General features: G+C 47.1%; 2 protein-coding genes across 2 annotated transcripts; both read right to left on the reverse strand.

Moving 5' to 3' along the window:
• Nucleotides 1-1,235: 1,235 nt before the first annotated feature.
• TAP2 (transporter 2, ATP binding cassette subfamily B member) lies at nt 1,236-13,573 on the reverse strand. The gene is made up of 11 exons (XM_049764686.1): nt 13,075-13,573; nt 12,878-12,992; nt 10,545-10,675; nt 10,089-10,294; nt 6,028-6,225; nt 5,817-5,945; nt 3,482-3,670; nt 3,147-3,320; nt 2,846-3,005; nt 1,764-1,900; nt 1,236-1,413 (listed from the first exon to the last, which is right to left on the reverse strand). Exons 1-11 carry the CDS (start codon nt 13,571-13,573, stop codon nt 1,237-1,239), a joined length of 2,115 nt encoding a protein of 704 aa, XP_049620643.1. The 3' UTR covers nt 1,236.
• A 3,919-nt stretch (nt 13,574-17,492) lies between these two features.
• Nucleotides 17,493-21,383, reverse strand: PSMB8 (proteasome 20S subunit beta 8). Its single transcript, XM_049764709.1, has 7 exons — nt 21,357-21,383; nt 20,582-20,756; nt 19,758-19,905; nt 19,474-19,585; nt 18,840-18,969; nt 18,027-18,231; nt 17,493-17,812 (listed from the first exon to the last, which is right to left on the reverse strand). Exons 2-7 carry the CDS (start codon nt 20,726-20,728, stop codon nt 17,724-17,726), a joined length of 831 nt encoding a protein of 276 aa, XP_049620666.1. The 5' UTR covers nt 20,729-20,756; nt 21,357-21,383; the 3' UTR covers nt 17,493-17,723.
• Between the last annotated feature and the right edge of the window lie 32 nt (nt 21,384-21,415).

Below are 21,415 nucleotides of genomic sequence, written 5' to 3' on the forward strand. Positions count from 1 at the left end.
TGACTTCTTTCGTTTCAAAAGTCGTCTTATACGCCGGCAAATACGATATTTATATATATATATATATATATATATATATATATATATATATATATATATATATATATATATATATATATATATATATATATATATATATATGGGTAGCTAAGCTCATAGGGCTCAAAGTAAGAATTAAATATATTGGGCCCGGAGAGATAGCACAGCGATGCTTGCCTTGCAAGCAGCCAATCCAGAACCTAAGGTGGTTGGTTCGAATCCCGGTGTCCCATATGGTCCCCCGTGCCTGCCAGGAGCTATTTCTGAGCAGACAGCCAGGAGTAACCCCTGAGCACCGCTGGGTATGACTCAAAAACCAAAAAAAAAAAAAAAAAAGAATTAAATATATTAATAGAAGAAAAACGCTTAGCATAGTTCTTGATCATATTAAAATTACTAATGGTACCTATTAGTGCTGCTTTAGTCATGCCATTATTTAAGGAACTATGTTTTTGTCCCTTCATCCCTCATTTTACCCCAAAGTTGTCAGACACAGGTGGGGTTAGGGAAGGAAACAGAATGATACAGTCATAAATATTTGTGTCAGATTGGCTGACTAACAGAAAGAACATTAACAAAAAAAAATCACTTTGGGGCTGAAGAGAGAGTACAAAAGGTAGGGCACTTGCCTTGTACAAGGCCAGTCCCAGTTAGGTTCCTGGCATCCATATACTGTGATTCATTAGGAACGATCTGAGGACAGAGCCAGGAGTAAGTCTGAGCATTGCCAGATGACCCAAAAGCCTAAATAAATAAATAAATAAATAAATAAATAAATAAATAAATAAATAAATAAATAAATAAAAAATAAATAGTCAGGTTGATTATTCCAAGAAGTAAGACAAAGGTTAATTTATTTTCTCAAATTAATGTGTTTAGTCATAAATAAACACAAAAACCTATTTTAATATATATATTTATTTTGACACAGTTAACACCTAAGCACCAAGGAAAGCTGCTGAACACAGATAAAAGGGTCTTGGACACAGACAGTCCAGCTTCACACACCACACACCCCCAACACACACACACACACACACACACACACACACACACACACACACACACACACATGCAGTTATGCTCAGGCTGATCAAAGGTTCATGATGCCTCCAGCTTCAGAAACCACAATCAAGGACATGCCTCAAGAGACTCCAAGTAGAAGTGTCCTAGACCAAGTGACAGTGACCTGTCACCTCAGGTCTGTAGCTGCTGCACCAGGCGAGAGTAGAGGTCGTCGCCCTCCAGGAGCTGTGTCTGTTCCTGCAGCTCTCCCTGCTTCAGCACGAGGACCTGGTCAGCACTCTGGATGGTCTTCAGCCGGTGTGCAATCACCAGCACCGTCCGGTCCCCACTGGACATCCAGTCCTGCAGCTGCAAGGGACGACCACAATGATGAGATGATGAGAACAGTTCAATACCAAGTCCCCATATAATTGAGCATTGGCTCATGTTGTAAAGGACAAACAGGGAAGCAGAAGTTATGGATCCACCCTGCCTGGCTCTCTTAGCTGTACTTTTGGAGCCAAGTATGCGCAGTATCCTGAGGGACCAGCACAAGGGGATGTCACATCACCATATCACCGTATTCTCTATGACTCCTCCTGAGAAGGAGCAGATGCCCTAAACTACCAAAGATGCCATTTACCCCCTCATTACCCAATTCAGGCCCTCAGGTCCCTCTACACCCAACTCCTGCCATCTGCCGCAGCCGCAGTACTTACAGCCTGTTCACACTGGACGTCCAGGGCACTGGTGGCTTCATCTAGGATGAGAACTCGTGGGTCCCGAACAAGGGCCCGTGCAATGGCTAGACGTTGTTTCTGTCCCGCAGCCAACTGGCTCCCTTTCTCCCCTACATCTGAGGAAAGGAGAGAAAGACCCGAATTCACACACATGAGCAACAGTGATAACATCCTGTCCAAGAGCAGGGCTGTGCACAAAGGAACTTCCCACGTCATCCAGTTAGGAGGCATGTGGCCTAGTGAGGTGTAAAACCTGGCATGTGGAGATGCTAAGCCTGGTGTGAAACCTACTGAGAAGCCAAGTGAGGAGGCGCGAAATGACCAATGTGAGACCTGGTGATGTGTGAAGCCTGGTATGAGGCCTAGTGAAGAAGTATGAGGCCTGGTATGAAGATTCTGTCAGGCATAGTAAATTGGTATGAGGGCTGCTGTGAACCCTACTGAGACAGTGTAAGCCCTAGTGTGAGGCCTGGTGAGAAGGTGTGAGGCCTGATATGAGTCTTGTGTGAGGCCTGTTGTGAGGTGTAGTGAGAAGGTGTAAGGCCTAGTATGAGGCCTCCTGAAGAGGTGTGAGGCCTGGTATGAGCCCTAGTAAAGAAGTACTAGGCCTGATATGAGACTTGGTGTGAGGCATAGTGAGTTAGTGTGAGGGATGATATGAGACCTGATGAAGAGGTATGAGCCTTCAAGTCTGTAGCCTAGAGACTAGCAGGGATCTCAAACTCGCGGCCCGAGAGCCATTTGTGGCCCTCCATACAACATTTTGTGGCCCTGCCCTAGAGGAATCTTTTTTTGTTTTGTTTTGTTTTGTTTTAGTTGTTTGGGTCACACCCCCCAATGTTCAAGGCTTACTACTGACTTTGCACTCAAGGACCACCCCGACTTTGCCTCCAGCGGCCCGCAGGTAAATTGAGTTTGAGACCCCTGCTAGAAACAGGCTCCAGCAGATCATCAGCTACAAAGTGGGGTAAGGAGGAAAGTGAAAGCCTAGGGAACCAGAGAATTATAGAGACACAACCCTCGTTCCAAGAGTAAACCCAATGTCTTTCTGCCCAGGACACCTGTGTTCAGTCCATGCTCCATCTCTTCAATGAACTCGTCAGCTTTGGCAGCCTTGGCAGCAGTCATGACCTCTTTATCACTGCAGCATTTCAGCCCATAGGTGATGTTGTCCCTCACAGAGCCAGAGAAGAGCACAGGCTCCTGCCCGACCACAGTCACCTATGAAGAGGTGAGGGGGGCAGAAACTGTGTGTGAGCCCCACACCAGGCACCTCCCCTCTCCCTGCCCATCTCCCTCATAACTGCTCTCTTTGCACCTGCTACTTCTTCCCCTCCTGACCCTCTTTCTCCTCCCACCCACCTGTTTGTGCAGGTAACGGTGCTCATATTGGGAAAGGGGTTCCCCGTCCAACAACAGCTGGCCGGCCGTGGGCTGGTACAGATTCTGCAGCAGTGCAGCCACTGTGCTCTTCCCGGACCCATTGGGCCCCACCAGTGCCGTCACCTGGCCAGGATGTAGGGTGAACGTCAGCCCCTAAAAATGCAGGGCAAGAGTTAGGGGAACCTAGCCCTTCTCATCCTATCAGAGGTGAGATGAGCCCTTTAGAGACAAATGATCTAGAGGCCAGAAGGTCTGGCCAGGCATAACAGCAAAGAGCAAGAGACTAGTTCTCCCACCCAGTTTCTTATAGGCACCTTGAGCACAGGCTGGTCAGGGCGACTGGGATAAGCAAAGGAGACATCTTGGAATTGAACCCGGCCCTGCAGAGAGGAAGGGGCCAGTGTGCCAGGAGGAGGCAGCTTTGGTTGTCTGTCCAGGTATTGAAACACCTTCTCAGCAGCCCCTACATTGCTCAGCATGTCCCCACACATGTATACCAGGGTCTGGAAAACAGGAATAGAAGATCATCATATGTACATCCACCAGAAGCCACTCCCCCAGCCATGCCACCCACCCCACATGTGCCACTTCAGTCATGCTTCTCCCTAAATTTGAGTGACGTTCTCTGCCCTAACTGTGCAAATGGGTACAGTTGAAAGTGGAGCCAAGCCCTGGTGTTAGTTTGATGGATCAAGGTACTTACTGGTCATCAGTGGTTGATGCTACCTACCACAGATAACCGTATGAAAAAGAGAGATGTATGTTACAAGGCATGAGTGCAAAGTGGAAATTTGGCCATTTGCTGCTGCACATGATACATTTTGGTGATTATTGATTTTTAGGCTGTGTGGTTGATTTCAATATTTACATTTTAGAGATACGTACTGAAATACGTGTAAGTGAATATCTTGGATTTGCTTCAAAATAAATGGTAGACTGGGCTGGAGCAATAACACAATGAGTAGAGCATTTTCCGTGCACATAGCTGACCTAGGCTCAATCCCTGGTATCTCAGATGGTCCCTCAAGTCTACAGGAGTAATTTCTGAGAGCAAAGCCAAGAGTAATCCTGAGCACCACCAGATGTGGACCAAAAAACAACACACACACACACACACACACACACACACACACACACACACACACGAGACATAATATAATTATGCTGGCAATAAGCTGATTACTATTAAAATAGGGGGAGTGAAGAAGTAGGACAGTAGGTAGGACACTTGCCTTGCACACAGCCAACCCAGATTGGATCCCTGGGATCCCAATGTTCTCCTGAGACTGCCAGGAGTGATTTCTGAGCACAGAGCTAGGAATTCCTGAGTACCCCCGGATATGACCCAATAGAAAAAAAAATAAAACAAGGGAAGGGGACACTTACAAGAGAGATAAGCCAGGGATAAGGGGCTTGCCTTATAAACAACTGACCTCACTTCTACCCCTGAGGATCTCCCAATACTTCCAGGAATGATACTGAGCACAGAGTCAAGAGTAAATTTTGGGCAATCTAGGTGTGTCCCTCCCCTCAAAAAATAGAAGACAGGCAGTGAGTACACAAAGGTTTATTATCATGTATCTCTTTTTTGCATGTATGTGAAAATCTCAACAAAATGAGTTGCAGGGCAGGAGAGATAAACCCATATTTTGTCAGCTGAACCCTACCAGGAATGATCCCTGAACATAAAGCCAGGAGTAAGGCCTGCATACTGCCAAATGTGGGTCAAAACCAAACAAACAAAAAACACCCCTAAGAGATGGTTTGTTTTGCTTTCTAGTTGTGTTTATTTGGAGGATCACACTGATTTTGCTTGGGGCTTACTCCTGGCTCTGTGTTCAGGAATCATTCCTGGAGGGGCTCTTGGGACTCATTAGTGATGCCAAGGATCAAACCCAGGTATAAGGCAAACATCCTACTTGCTGAACTATGTATGGTTCTGTATGGCCCCTGTTCTGATTTTTTTTTTGGGGGGTGAGTTTTGGACCACACCTGGCAGTGCTCAGAGGTTACTCCAGGCTCTGCGCTCAGAAATCGTTCCAATTGGGGAACCATATAGGACTCGGGATGGAACCGGAGTTTTTCCCAGGTAGGCCACGTGCAAAGCAAACATCTTACCGCTGTGCTATGGCTCCAGTCCCTTGTTCTGTTTCTTTTTATTTTGTTTTGGTTTTGGTTTCTGGGCCACACTGGTGATGCTTAGGGGTTACTCCTGGCTATTCGCTCAGAAATCGCTCCTGGCTTGGGGACCATATGGGATGCATGGGGGGGGGGGGTGTGTTCGAAGCGTGGTCCATCCTAAGTTAGCGCATGCCAGGTAAATGCCCTGCAGCTTGCGCCACAGCTCCTGCCCCCCTTGTTCTGTTTTTTTTTTTTTTTTTTTTTTTTTGGTTTTGGGCCACACTCGGCAGTGCTCAGGGGTTACTCCTGGCTGCCTGCTCAGAAATAGCTCCTGGCAGGCACAGGGGACCATATGGGACACCGGGATTCGAACCAACCACCTTTGGTCCTGGATCGGCTGCTTGCAAGACAAACACCGCTGTGTTATCTCTCCGGGCCCTTGTTCTGTATTTTTAAGGGAAGAAACAAACAAAAGCTCTAGGCCCAGAAGATCAGAGAGGAAACCAATGAGCAGCAGGTTCTACTTACATGCACATATTGACCCACACCCTCCTGGTAGAGGAGGAAGGAGAGCAGCCCGCCTTGGGTGAGGTCCCCTGCCAAAATTTGCCTCAGCCCACAGTTCAGCATCAGCACGTGCACCCCCAGCTGTAACACCTGGAAAGGGGAGGAGAGGCAAGGATAAGAAAGAGTCGTCTCCCCCTTCCTGGCCGTCCCTAGCCCTTCCCCAGCCTCTCACCCTCCGCAAGAGCAGGTAGAGGGCCCGTTCCCAGTCTCTCTGCCACCACAGCTGCCGGCATCGTTCCAGAGCCTCCCGGTAGCGACACACTTCCAGCTCTTCTGCCCCAAAACTGCGCACCGTCGGCAGCCCGCCGACTGCCTCCCGCACCACCTGCCCAGCCTTGGCCACTGCATCCTGGATCTTCTGAAGCAACGCCTGGAAAAGTGGGGTGGGGTGGGGAGTGAAAGGGGAAGACTGAGCACAGGACAGCAGACCCTGCTTGTGCCAGTCCTCACCATGCTCTCTCCGAGACAGAAAATATATCAGGCTATCTCTTTCCAGCTTCTGTGCCTTCCCTCCCAACAGAATTGATAGAGTGAAGAAGGGAGGAAAAACAGTGAGTTCTCACTGATGGTGATGAAGGAAGACACTTGCTTTATTAAGACTCTTGCTTTTTAAAACTTGTATTTGAAATCATTCCTACCATCCCTGGTGTCAGACATATGATAAAAGGGGAAATTTTCCTACAGGACCACAGTTAGTTATAAAAGGTGGAGAAGTGATTTGGAATCAGTTAAAACTCTGAAGATCAGAGCTAAAGCCATAATATACAGATAGAACTAGATAGGTAGTACGGAAAGTAGGGTATGAGGTCTGGTTCCTGGCACTACAAAAGGTCCCCCTGCCAGAAATGATCCCTGATCAAAGAGCCAGGAGTAATTCCTAAGCACTATGGTATGGCCCTTTTAAACTCCTCCTCCCTGATCAAATAAAAGAAAAAACAATGAAACAATGAGAGGGAGGGAGGGAGGGAGGGAGGGAGGGAGGGAGGGAGGGAGGGAGGGAGGGAGGGAGGAAGGAAGGAAGGAAGGAAGGAAGGAAGGAAGGAAGGAAGGAAGGAAGGAAGGAAGGAAGGAAGGAAGGAAGGAAGGAAGGAAGGAAGGAAGGAAGGAAAAGGGAAGGAAAAAAAGAAGGAAGGAAGGAAGGAGAGAAAAATATTAGATGAAAATAAGGGAATGTTGGGGCCGGGCGGTGGCGCTGGAGGTAAGGTGCCTGCCTTGCCTGCGCTAGCCTAGGACGGACCGCGGTTTGATCCCCCGGCGTCCCATATGGTCCCCCAAGAAGCCAGGAGCAACTTCTGAGCGCATAGCCAGGAGTAACCCCTGAGCGTCACAGGGTATGGCCCAAAATCCAAAAAAAAAAAAAAAAGAAAATAAGGGAATGTTGACCTGAGTTTGGCAATGATTTCTTGAATAAGACACCAGAACCACAGACACCAGCAAAAGAAGAGCTTGGACATCATCAAATTTAAAACTTTCAAGGATCAAAAGATTATATTAATAGAGGGAAAGGTAGTCCAGAGAACAGAAAACAAAGCATTCATCTGATAAAGGGCAAATGGCCAAAATATATAAAGAACTCACTAATTTAAAAATAAATGCTATTTTTGTATCAGCAAGGATTTGACTAGATATGGCTTTTTCTATATTTAAATAATTATATTTAAAATGCACATTAAAAATGCTCAATATCTCCTATCAGGAAAATGCAAAACAAAACTTTCAAAATAAGCTGTCAACCTTACAAACACTAGGTTGACTGTCAGATATGTAGACATTCAAGAAATGAACAAGTTTAGCTAGAGAGTTGATAGTCCACGTGCAGATTAAGATCTGAGGACACTTAATGTGAATTACTGGACCGCTGGTGGCCACATGGGATGCCCTTCATGTGGGAGTCCTGTATTAAATCTTTTATCTGTCAACCCTGGGGAGGAAGACAATATTCAAAATTTTTACCTTAGCTTCCTCTTTTCTCAAACATTCATTCCCTTAGAAATGTAAAACCCCCTTAGGCTTAGTTAGCATTAGAGAGGAATTTGTCTATTATCTGCCCTTCTTCCTAAGATTATTTCTGAACAATAAATATCCTATTGTTTAATGTTTATTCCTATTGTAGCATAGTTAGGGCACTCAGTCCACAAGGCTGGGGGCCCCTAACCCCAAGTTTTTCTCTATTATCTCTATCTTCTTTTCTTAATCCTTGCCCCTGCTTCAGATTCATTCACCTGGGGCTGGAATCAGGCAGATGACTGGTTATAAAAACAAGAAAATAGGCCCACTACATTCTGGAGTTACCTGCATTCTAGCTCAAAAAACATAATTTATTTTCCTTTATCTTTTTTTTTTTTTTGGTTTTTGGGCCACACCCGGCATTGCTCAGGGGTCACTCCTGGCTGTCTGCTCAGAAATAGCTCCTGGCAAGCCCAGGGGACCATATGGGACACCGGGATTCGAACCAACCACCTTTGGTCCTTGGATCGGCTGATTGCAAGGCAAACACCGCTGTGCTATCTCTCCGGGCCCTATTTTCCTTTATCTTACTGGCTCTCTGGCGCTCTCGCTCTCTCTCTCTTTCTCTCTCCTTCTTTATCTTTTCTTCCTTTCTCATAATTCCCCCCCAAAAAAATCTTTTACTTCACATACACGCAAATAACAAGTGATGAAGAAGGACATGGAAACTGAAATGCTTGTATATTTTTGGTGCGAGTGTAAAATTATGCAGTTGTGATGGGGAAAAAGTATAGATTCTTTTCAAAGTATTCAAAATAAAATTGCCATATGATTCAGCAATTCTCTGTCCAAGGAGATATAAAAAAAAATTTTTTTAAAGTGAAGACTCCCACAGATATTTGTACACCAGGTTTATAGTACCATTGTTATTCACAATTGCCCAAAAAATCCATTCATAGACAAATGAATAAACAAATTAGGCCTGTGTGTCAATAGAGTAACATTTAGCCTTCGCAAGGAAGAAAATTCTGATTTATGCCACGATAGGGATGAGCCCTGAAGAGATTATACTTCATGGAATAAGTCAGTCACAAAAGTAAAGACAGATGATCTCATCACATGATATGTCTAATGAAGGCAAACTGGAGGCAGAAGTAGAACAGTAGAGCCCGGAGAGATAGCACAACAGCGTTTGCCTTGCAAGCAGCCGATCCAGGACCAAAGGTGGTTGGTTCGAATCCCGGTGTCCCATATGGATCCCCCGTGCCCGCCAGGAGCTATTTCTGAGCAGACATCCAGGAGTAAACCCTGAGCACTGCCAAGTGTGGCCCAAAAACCAAAAAAAAAAAAAAAAAAAAAAAAAAAGAAGAAGTAGAACAGTGGCTACCAGGCCCAAGGGGAGGCAGATATGAAGCTAGTGCTTCATTGCCCTGGGTTTTCAGTTTGGAGAAAATGAAATACATTCTGGAGTGGTTGGTGTGGTGGTTGCATAGTAAAAAGAACGTTCTTATGTGCTTAATACCTCAGAAACCATATGTCTGATGCTATGTATATTTTGCTGCAATGAAATGAATATTGGAAGGAGACAGTAGACATACAGATGTTCAGATTCTGGCATGTGTCCCTTTCTCCATATGCTGTTCAATTTCTCCTGCTAATCACAGAAGGCAGCACCCATTACCTAACTTCCTCTAAGATCTCATTTTTAATCTTTGGTGGGAAAATCTTTGAGACTAGGGTGTGTCATCATATACCTATAAAATCATATTTTCCTTTTTCCTTTCACCTTTTATGAGTTAATTAGCACAAGTACCCTTAATTACGTCAAACCTAAATCTCAGGTGATTTATATTAAACTCTGGCTAATAATAAAAGTAGTAGAAAAAGCAGCAGAGACCTAGAAGCTTAGGTGGCTCAGTAAGATCCAAAATGCTGCTCAACACCCCCTGGCCGAAACACACTTTCTCCTGTAATTCTGTCTAGTTTCTTGTACAATGCTTCTTGCTGCCAACCTGTTCACTCCAGGGTTGGCACAAACACAAACATGATGAATACTGCAAACTGCAGGCAGCAGCCTCCAGGAAACCAGCCAATCAGCGAACCGCAGAATTTTCCACACAAGGATGGACACTTATTCTCTCCCAACCTCTAGGAGGGGAGAAAAATGTGTTTTTACCCTCATTCCACCTAACCCTCTCCAACATCATCCCAGGGGAACTCTCTAAAGCCATCAGAGCCCCTGGGGAGTTCAGTGCTTCCCTGGAGTGACCCAACATTAGGATATACCTGACGGCGGACATTGTAGACCTTCTCAGCGGCTATCATGAGTGGTACTTCCAACATGGAGAGGAGTGTGAGTCGTGGTGACAGGCTGAGCATGAAGCTGTACAGTCCCACCACTTTCACCAGGCTACGCAAGAGCACATTGGCATTCAAAGGGAGCCATCGGCTCATGAGAGAGGTGTCTGAGTTCAGCCTAGAATTCAGCTCCCCTGGAAAGAACAGAACAGATGAGATGACCATGTGTGGCATAGAACCTCCCCAAACTCCCTCAGACCTTCCTCCCAACACCCTCCCTAACATACAGAGTCTGTGGTAATCACTACCCTGTGCTCAAGAGAGAAAGATGATTCAAGCCCTGGTGCCATGGCACAGGAGACATTGGGTATGCACGGAAGGAAATTACGGGGCAAGGCAAGTTAGGGAATGGGGCAGATCCCAGACCTGCACTCCAGGCCTCACCTGTCTTAGTGTCCTGGAAGAAACCGAGATCCTGGTGCAGAAGGGAGGAGAAAAGCTGCTCCCGGACCCTCAAGTTGACTCTGGACATAACCATAAGAAAGAAACTTCCTCTGCAGCCAGCAAACACAGAGCTATGGGCAGGAAAGAGACAGTGGGTTGGTTGGTGAAGGGGTCAGAGAGGCAGAAATGGAGGGGACAAGGGAGAGAAGCAAGGAAGAAAGCACAAGGTGAATGAAAGAAGAGAGTTATCAAGCAAAAGAGGGACAGAGGAAAGACAGGAAAAAGCAGAGGAAGGAAAAGAGAATATTTGAGCTGGGTGTGAGAACAAAATCATAACAAATTCAGAACTGCTTATGAAGCTCTTTACAAAGGAAGAAGACAGCAGAAGTAAAAAAAAAATAGCCTCAGGCTGGCTTCTGACTCCACCTTTTTTTGGTGTTATCCTTCCAGGCTTCTCCTCTCCCCAGGTCTCTCTCTCTTTCCACCCCATCCCCAAATCCCTTTCCCTCTCTGACACACACACTGCTTTGTTTTAACTATAGCAAAAAGTTGTACAGTTTCAGTCTTCCCCTCTCCAAAGCCCTTAGTCATACTGTTCCTAATCTCTACTGTCCCTAGAGTTAGAGAATTCTTATTTGAAAAACTAAATGTATTTATATAACAATTTTAAAACTTAAAGGGAAAAATGTGAAAGCATAGAAACAGGTATTTTACAAAATATGGGTTTCTATTACAAATCTAGATAGGTACAGACTTACAATGATGACTTAACCATCATTGGAATGAAGGAAAGGAAGCCATGGGAGAAAGCTGCTTGTTTATTTATTTTTATGACAGTTCCAGTGACTGAATCCAGGCCTCATAAATGCAAGACAAGTGCACTTTTCTCAGACCCAAGGAGAAACATTCTAACAATAGGAAATGAGAGCATGAGAATACAAGAAAGGCCTCAAGTGTTCGCATGGTTGAAGCCTTATAGTGATAGTTTCATGGCAGAAAATAAGAAGTCAGGAGAGAATATTGCATTTAAGCTCCAGGTATGTGGGGTGTGAAACAATGTTCTGTGGGAGTTGTCAAGGAAGGAACAGATTATAATACTGTGTCTGAGCATGGAAAAGGGGTGCTGGGAGTCTGCAGAGATGAACTGAGTTAGCCAATAGGAACAGTCTTCCTTTATTGCTTGTTTGAGGATTACATTGGGCAGAGCTCAGGAGCTATTCTGTGCTCAGTGTCACTCCTGGCAGTGCTGAGGGATCATGTTATATCGGGATCAAACCTGGGCATGCTGTATGCAAGGCCTTTGGGCAATCAATCTGACCCAGGAAAAAGATCAATGAACTGACAGCCAAGAGAACTAAAAAAATTGGTGAACTGACTTTGTATGCAGAGGCCTGGGTACAATCACCAACAAGACCTGGCCCCCACCCCCACCCCAGGACCTCCTGGAGCAACCTACAAGCAATAAGCCAGGAACAATACCTAAGCATGGCCCCAAAACAAAAATAGATCATAGAGTGAGTCAGAAGGAAGTTCATAAAGAAGGGTCTAGAGAAGAGGAAAGTTGTCCAGAGGCAGTGGATTAAAAGTAGAAAGGAATTCATAAGAGTCACCTGAAGAAATGAATCATTGGCAAGACTTTATTCTAATGTTGAGTGATACAAATAGTTCAGAACATTTTTTAAGCAGTGGATTGGTCAATTAGAGGTTCACTTTTGTGAGACTGGAGAAATAGTACAATGGGTAAGGCATGCAGCAGGACTAGATTAGAGCCCTATTACTTTCATTCGATGGAATATAAATTTTGAAAATGCTAGAAGAGGACAAGAATTGGGTGCTGAAAGGAGATAAACTAAAAGTTATGATGCCCCTCAGTAACAATATTGCACAGCACACTGTCTAAAATGGGAAGAAATAAAGGAGTGGGGGTCTGCCCCAGAGGTAGGCAGTGGGGAGGATCGAAGAGAAATTGGGGACATTGGTGGTGGGAAATGTATGCTGGTAAAAGGTATTATTGTACATTATATCGTTGAAACTCACAAAATACAAGTGGGGAATTTGAAAAAAAGATAGATGTGTGTTTTCATTTCAGAGTTGGTTGCCCAGCCCCTGCCCTCCCCTAGTTTCATCTCTTTGGCATCTGATCCTCCAAGCACCACCAGGAGGAATCCCTGAGCCCAGAGCCAGAAGTAAACCCTGAGCACCACTGGGTGAGGCCTCAGAACAAGCAACCGGAATCGGTGCTTTGTACATACAAAAGGGTTTGGAATGAAGGGTAGGGTGGTGAGATACCCTGCGAAGATTTGGGGGTCTCACCTTGGTGCCCCATCACCTACCTCCCAACGGAGAAGAGTGACATGAAAAAGATGGCGCTGGCGAAGGCCTCGGGGTCAAAATCTCCTCCCAGGATGTCAATCACACGCCCAGTATAGTGAGGGATCAGTGTCTCCCCTGCAGAGACACAAACACGGACGTGACTGTACTGGTTCTTGGGGTTTTCCCGCCTCCCATCACAAGCCCGTTGGGCACTCACCCAGTACAGCCAAAACAAGGAAGAGGAGGGCGGCCAGGAGGAAGGGCAGGTCGGGCCTGGAGAGCTTCAGCAGCCTCCACATCAGGTCTCTGTTGTTCTTCTCCTGGCCCAGCTCTTGTTCTTTGGGGGCTCCTGGAGGGCTCAGCACGGCCCACACGGCCCAGCCCAGCCCCGCAGCCCCGTACCCCAGAAGCAGCCAGGGCCAAGAGGCCTCGGCCACCCTGAGAGGGGGCGCGCCCAGGGACCCCCCGACCAGAGTCCGCAGGGACACGAATAGGGGCGTCTGCAGGCAGAGTAGGGGCGGCAATGACCCCGATAGCCCCAGCGGCCCTCGCAGCCTGAGCAGCCCCCACAGGCCCGCGAGTCTCAGGGCTCCCTCCAGCCACAGGCCCCCCAGGCCCCCAGGAAGCAGAGCGGCCGGCGTCCGTCGCAGCAGCCAAAGGAAAGCCGAGTCCGCCAGCAGCAGGAGGGCCCAGGGTCTCGCGTCCGAGAGCTGCATGGCGCTGTCGAGGGCAATGAGGGAGAGATTGTAGAATCCAGTCCAGCAGGTCCCCATTCTCCTGCCCCCTGCCAGGGGACTCTCTGCACCCCCATCCCGTCCGTCTGCTTCTCTTTCATCCTCTCTTACCCCAAAGGGTCCGTGATGAGTTGGGTGCTGATAGGCATGTACACACACACACACACACACACACACACACACACACACACACACACACACACACACACACTCACCCCATCCTATTTTTGACAAATTTAATCAGAATCCTAAGTGATCTCTCTCTGTCTCTCTCTGTCTCTCTCTGTGTGTGTCTCTGTCTGTCTGTCTCTGTCTGTCTGTCTCTGTCTGTCTGTCTGTGTGTGTGTGTCTCTCTCTCTCTCTCTCTCTCACACACACACACACACACACACACACACACACACACACACACACACACACTTTAGGAGCCAGAGCGATAGAGCAGCAGGAGGGCACAGGCCTTCCATGCTCACCCCAAGTTTGCTCCCAGCACCCCATATGGTCCCCCCCACCAAGCACCTCCAGGAGAGAGATCACTGAGCACAGCCGTGGGCAAATGCCTAGCTAGCACCTCCGGCTGTGGCCCAAGAGCAAAAATAAATAAATAAATAAATGTTCCAAGTTTCTCCCGCTCCTTCCTGCACCGCCCAAGGAGTCCAGGGTTCCCCCCAAAGGACCTACTCGGAGGACAGGTGGCCGGCGGGGAGACGGCTCTGCTCTCGCCCCCGGTTTCCCCCAGTGTGCACTCACCGTGAGTCCGTGCCTGGACCTTTCGGTTCTGAATTGAGTTCTGAGCTCAGAAAAAGCCCCGCACTGCTCCCCGAAGCGTCTTCCGCCGACGGTTCCCGGGTCCGCGGCTTCCACTTTCGATTCCCAGAAGAGGTTCTGGGGCGAAGCGGCCAGCAGGGGACGCCCGAAACCCGCTGATGCAAGACTGCGGCTCTAACTGTTCTAAGTCTTTCTCTAAAGCAATACACTGTTACTGAGTAGCTAGCTTTTCTTTTATTTTGGGGGGAAGAGTGCCACACTCGGTGACGCTCAGGGGTTACTCCTGGTTATGCGCTTAGAAATCGCTGCTGGCTTGGAGGACCATATGGGACGCCCCGGGGATCGAACCGCAGTCCATCCTAGGTTAGTGCATGCAAGGCAAACGCCCTGCCGCTTGTGCCACCGCTCCTGTCCATTACTAAGTATCTAGTTTTTCAAGGATGGTGTACTTTGTAGTCGAAAACATGCCTTGGGGGCCGGAGAGAAAGTGTTTGCCTTGAGTGCAGAAAAAGAAAAGGGAGGGGAGGGGAGGGGAGGGGAGGGGAGAGGAGGGAGAGGAGAGGAGAGGAGAGGAGAGGAGAGGAGAGGAGAGGAGAGGAGAGGAGAGGAGAGGAGAGGAGAGGAGAGGAGAGGAGAGGAGAGGAGAGGAGAGGAGAGGAGAGAGAGGAGAGGAGGAGGAGAGGAGAGGGAGGGGAGGGGAGGGGAGGGGAGGGGGAGGGGAGGGGAGGGGAGGGGGAGGGGAGGGGAGGGGAAAGAAAGAAAGAAAGAAAGAAAGAAAGAAAGAAAGAAAGAAAGAAAGAAAGAAAGAAAGAAAGAAAGAAAGAAAGAAAGAAAGAAAGAAAGAAAGAAAGAGAGAGAGAAAGAAAGAGAGAGAGAGAGAGAAGGAAGGAAGGAAGGAAGGAAGAAAGAAAGAAAGAAAGAAAGAAAGAAAGAAAGAAAGAAAGAAAGAAAGAAAGAAAGAAAGAAAGAAAGAAAGAAAGAAAGAAAGAAAGAAAGAAAGAAAGAAAGAAAGAAAGAAGGAAGGAAGGAAGGAAGGAAGGAAGGAAGGAAGGAAGGAAGGAAGGAAGGAAGGAAGGAAGGAAGGAAGGAAGAAGAAGAAGAAAGAAGAAGAAAGAAAGAAAGAAAGAAAGAAAGAAAGAAAGAAAGAAAGAAAGAAAGAAAGAAAGAAAGAAAGAAAGAAAGAAAGAAAGAAAGAAAGAAAGAAAGAAAGAAAGAAAGAAAGAAAGAAAGAAAGAAAGAAAGAAAGAAAGAAAAATCTATTATGCTAAGTGAAATAAGTCAGAGAGAGAAAGACGCAGAATGGTCTCACTCATCTATGGGTTTTAAGAAAAATGAAAGACATTCTTGCAATAATAACTTTCAGACACAAAAGAGAAAAGAGCTGGAAGTTCCAGCTCACCTCAGGAAGCTCACCACAAACAGGGATGAGTTTAGTTAGAGAAATAACTACGTTTTGAACTATCCTAATAATGAGAATGTACGAGGGAAACAGAAAGCCTGTCTAGAGTACAGGCGGGGGTTGGGTGGGGAGGAGGGAGATTTGGGACATTGGTGATGGGAATGTTGCACTGGTGATGGGTGGTGTTCTTTACATGACTGAAACCCAAACACAATCATGTATGTAATAAAGTTGTTTAAATAAAAAAAATATGAATAAATCTCAAAAAAGAAAGAAAAGAGAAAGAAAAAGAAAGAAAGAAAGAAAGAAAGAAAGAAAGAAAGAAAGAAAGAAAGAAAGAAAGAAAGAAAGAAAGAAAGAAAGAAAGAAAGAAAGAAAGAAAGAAAGAAAGAAAGAAAGAAAGAAAGAAAGAAAGAAAGAAAGAAAGAAAGAAAGAAAGAAAGAAAGAAAGAAAGAAAGAAAGATACTTGCTGACCTTCAGCTCTGACTATCTTGAGCTTACCAAACATTCCAGAACTAGTTGTGGAACTGTAACTAAAAACTGCCAGATACGAAGAAACACGCAGGATCTCTCTTAAAGTGAATACAACAGCCTCGCCAGGACGCTAGTGGATTTTTACTTACAGATTTTTGAATTGAGAAGACCCTAACTCTTTATCTTGGTCTGACATTCCCAAACCTAGCACCTGGAGCAGAAGAGCACAGGTTCAGATGTCTGTGAAATATTGCTCCAAATTCTGTTGTGAGTAGTTTAGTATGGCATATGAGGAAAATGGACTTTATTCCTTAGTCTGGATAATACTGATTAGAATAGTAATTAGGGACCAGAGCGATAACACACCTCGTAGGGTTCTTGCTTTGCAGGCAGCCTACCAGGGTTCTATCCTCAGCAATTCATGTGGTCCAATATGGTCCCCCCACCCACCCAGCTGCCAGGAGTGATTCCTGAGCACAGAGCCAAGAGAAACTCCTGAGCACTGTCCAATGTGCCCCAAAAACAAAACAAAACAAAATACAAAAAAAAAACTGCCATTTCAGGATTTTAAAGATCTCTTCTCTCCCTAATGAAAATAAGCTTCATGCCCGGTGCTTCCCAGTTCAAGCTCTTCCTTAGACCAGCCCCACTTCAAGAGGTAATTATTCTCCATGCTCCTTCCTGCAGTTCCCAAAGACTCAAAAAACTTATCATTCTGTTTCCCTTTTCCTAATCTGCCCTCACTTCATGGATTCCTTCTCCCCTCTTCCTTTTCAATTATAGTTCTGTCGTCTTGCAATTGAGCGTGACACATCATGAAACTAGATCTCTAATGTTTATCTTTGCTTCCAATATCCAATATCTCCAAAGAGTTATTTGAGATTAGTGATTTAATGCTTGTAATTGCTTCATATATGTGAGGTAGAACTCTTCTCGTTATAGTTTAATCCAGTTTCATCCAGCTTTAATTCCAGGTGTCCTTCCAGACACCCAGGCAACGCATAATGGATCCCCACCATGCCTCCAGATTATATTCTCATAGAAAGGCCCCTGATTTAAATTACAATATATGTAACTGCCCACCCTAACAGCCTTTCTGGGGTCCTGGAGACACAAAAGTGGAAGAAAAACTAGGAGACATATTTGGCAAGGTCTTGTTGAGTAGGACAGGACTTGAATCTATTTTCAAGAAAAGCCTCCCTGGATTTTCTGCTTCCCACCCTGGAAATAATCACAGCCTCACATTCACTCAGTCACACACAAAGACATTTATAACCATCTTTATTGTGCTCCCTGAAGCACCCAGAAAGTCGGGGAAGGATGGTAAGAATGCTTGTAAAATAATGAACACACAAGAGTGAACCACTCCAGTCCCCACTCTGTTGGTCTCCACATCAGGGCTCAGATTAGGTCCCTTTCTCTGGGGCTCTCTGCCCCGTCCCTGAGTTAGCCAAGCCTTCCTAAGTGAGGCTATCCAATCGCCAGGGCTGTTACTGCTTGGCCTCTCGATATTGGTGCATCAGCTCACTGACGTCAGTACTTTCCACTTTGACCCAACCGTCTTCCTTCATGTGGTACACTGTGGATAGATGAGACAAACATGGAGTCACCTGAAACTTTAGCAACTTCCTGTTAATGAAGTGACAACAGCCCTCACACTCAAAGCCCTCAGAGCCCTTACTGTTAGGAAGCTAATGACCCACTTTGGACTCTGAAAATTTCCCCGCCACTCTGTCTCCCCAAGTTCCCCACTCTTAAACCCTCCTTCCCTGCCACTGGGAAGAACTGCTTACTGTTGACAACGCCTCCAGAATAGCTGTCCCGATGGGTAGCGTGGACAATGGCCCGGCGACCTAGGTCATAGGCCTCTTCCGGGCTAAGGTTATGCCTATAGCCACTATCCATAACCCCATAAGCATAAGTGTTCCCACTCCCAGTGGAGAACATTTTTCCTGATAGTCGGGTTCCATTGTCATCTACATAGTAGAGTCCAGGACCCTATGGGGTATGAGAAAGTTGTATTTCCAGGTTAGCATTGGAGAAAGAGATGTTAATAAAAATGTAAACTTGAGGTTGAGAACCATAAAACAGTGAACATAAAAGTGAAAATGAATACAGGAACATTTGAACTAGGACAGCACTTTGGTACAAACTACAAAACTCTATAAATTACAAGAAGAAAAATAAAACTTGGTTGGAATCAGCTATTTGGGGGGGATTTGTTTGGGGATCACACATGATGGTGCTCAAAGTTTACTCTTGCCTCTATACTCAGGGATCACTCCTAATAGACTCAGGGAATCCTATGGGGTGCTGGGATTCAAAACCAAGTTGGCCACAGGAGAAACAAGTGTCCTACCTGCTATACTATCTCCCTGGCCCCCAGAACCAAATGTTTTGTCAAATGTGACATGCTTATGAAACAGAGACACAACTCATGTGGTTGCCTACAGATATCTAAACCAAGAAATAGTCTGAGGATCTTCTGGAACAGAGAGATCTGTCTATACACAAAATGTCAGACGAAAATGGAGGAAATTGGGAGTGTACAAAGCAGAAAGGGCACACTCATGGGGGATGAAGAATGGAGAAGGGTGAGCACCCACCTTCTTGTCCCAGCCACAGATCATGCTGCCCATGGAGAGGCCCATTCCCCGGTACTGGCACATCATGTTGGAGAGCAACTTGGAAGCCGCTGACACGGAGATTCGCTCCCCATTCCGCAGGTAGTAAAGCCTGGGTGAGGACAGGGCAGAGAGGAGAGTGAAGATGCGGTGAGAGAAGGCTAGAACTGAGAGACCCTCTTGGCAGAAAATTATTAGAAAATGAGTATTTGAAAGGAATCATTTGGGGGTTTGTTTGTTTATTTGTTGCTTGCTTGTTTGTTTGTTTGAAGACCTACAAATCAAAGATGATTTGTCTCTAATCACAAAACGATCCAACGAGATGGAGGATGCTTTGCTAAATAACTTTCTGAGTAATCTGGTTCATTAGCAGGAGGGTGTGTGTGTGTGTGTGTGTGTGTGTGTGTGTGTGTGTGTGTGTGTGTGTGTGTGTGTGTGTGTGTGTGTGTGTGTGTGTGTGTGTAAGAGAAAGAGAGAGTGCACACAAAGGATTACTTTGTGAAATACTACTGCATTAGCCCTGAGATCGTGTTAGCCCAGGGGGAAGAGTGAGAAGCAATGTATGAATGATCCAAGATTTGAACACAACTTAGGAGGGAGACCAGACCAGGACTACCTGCATTCCTTGGCCAGCAGCCGTTCCCAATACTGACAGTCTGCAGCACACCCAGACATGGTGCCCAGCAGGTATGGGTTGATCTCGATCACCTTATTCACTCTTAAGGTGGCTGGAAGAAGAAGATGGCGATTTTTGAGAAAGGCGGGCAATTGCCCCCACAGCGTTCTCCCTACTCCACTCCTAAATGAAGGACTCTTTGGCTTTGATGAGGGTACCCAGGCCTCTGCTGAGAGAAGGATCCCAGGTCCCCTCCAGCTCCCACTATGCAGGGCCACACTCACCGATGTAATTCCCCGCAGAGGCTCGAGAATCCACCGCCACAATCACCCCGTGCTGGAACTTGAAGGCCAGCGTGGTAGTGCCGTGGGCCATCTGGATCTGCACGTTGCTTTCTCCTCTCCCGCCCAGAGATTGGAGGAAATCTGTGGGCTAAAGCGACCCACAAGATAGAGGAATGAAATCTGTACAGCAAGAGAGACTCCTGGCAAAGGATTTGGGAGCCTAGGGGAGCAGAGGCGCTCTACAGAAAACACACCACTTCTCAATCACTGAAACAGATCATCAGAATTGGCCCCTTCCTAGAAAATGAGCGCCCAGGGAAAGATAAGGCTCGCCATCCTGTTAGTTTGATCAGTGCAATAGATCTGAAATTCTGCCCAGCCCTGAAATGCTGCCCTCACCAACCAAAGTTGGTTCCAAATCATAGTTCCTTTCACCTTCACAACAGGCTTGTGATTGAAAGAGTTTTACAGACAGAGTGATCTAGGCAGGTACATCAGTGGCCAGAGAGGCTGACCTGCAATGCCCATAGGTTTCCAACTCAAGGCACAGCCCCTCTGCCCCAGGACAGGCTCCCACTTCCAGCTCCTCTCCCCCACCCCCCTAAAATGTCATTGTGGTTTGCTTGGGGTGGAGAAAGGGCAGAAAAGTCTCTGATTTTCCTATGGGAGCCCCCTGCACCCTTTGCCTCTGGGTTGCATGTTATCCACCTCGGAGGTCAGCCCGTCCTTTGCGCCCAGCTTCTCTGGGTTCCAGCCCTCCCCAACCCACCCCTGCCTGGCCCGCTCCGTGCCCGCCTCCCTCGAGATTCCCGGACGGTCCGGACCTGCAGCCCCCGCGGGATGGCGAGCTCCGGAGATCGCAGCGAGAAGCTGTAGTGTCCAGGGTCCGAGCGACCCTCATCGTCCTCGTCTGGGAGAGCCAGGCGGCCCCGCAGCGCACCGGGGGCCCCGCACACCGCCTGCAGCGCCATGATCGCTCGCACCCGCGGATCTGAGGAAGTGAAAGCGAAAGCCCTTAAGGGGAGGAACCAGAATTTTTTTTCCTCCACATCCCCCTGCCAGTGGGTGTCTGGGGACCCGAAATGTGATGTTGTGGGGCGGCCGGCTGCGCTGCTTCAGTCTTCAGGGAGGTTGAGGATATAGTGGGTCATTCAGGGTCTGAAGAAAGGAGGAGACAGGAGATAGAAGAGATGGAGTGGGGGCTTCCAAAGCGCCCCGGGTCTAGAGCGCACGAGGCCCCCCAACTTGCAAGGACATCCTTGGAGGCATAGTCAGGAAAGGGGCAAGGCAAGAAGCTGGAGCAGTTTTGTGTCGGGGTGAGGAAGAGGATTGTCGCATTAGCATCACTTTATGGAAGTGGGGGGAAAGATAGAAGTGCGTGGGGGGCTCAATCTGGAGGGGCCAGGGGCCATCGATCACAAGGTACTGAACCCCGCAGACTGAGTAAGGGACACTAGGAGGGAGCCGGCCGTTTTGGACACTTTTGATGTGGCTCGCCCTAGGGTCGCTCCGGTTTCGGGGTTCTCACTTCCTTGAAGCCACCCACTAGCAGGGTGCCACCTGCCAGGCCTCCATCCCTCCCTCGCCTTAGCAGTGCAGATGCGCGCTTTTCGGAGTTTAGCACCTCCAAACCCCGCCTCTCCGGGACAACCTCTGCG

The sequence above is a fragment of the Suncus etruscus genome, chromosome 18, assembly GCF_024139225.1.
Source record: "Suncus etruscus isolate mSunEtr1 chromosome 18, mSunEtr1.pri.cur, whole genome shotgun sequence".
Taxonomy (NCBI): Eukaryota; Metazoa; Chordata; class Mammalia; order Eulipotyphla; family Soricidae; genus Suncus; species Suncus etruscus.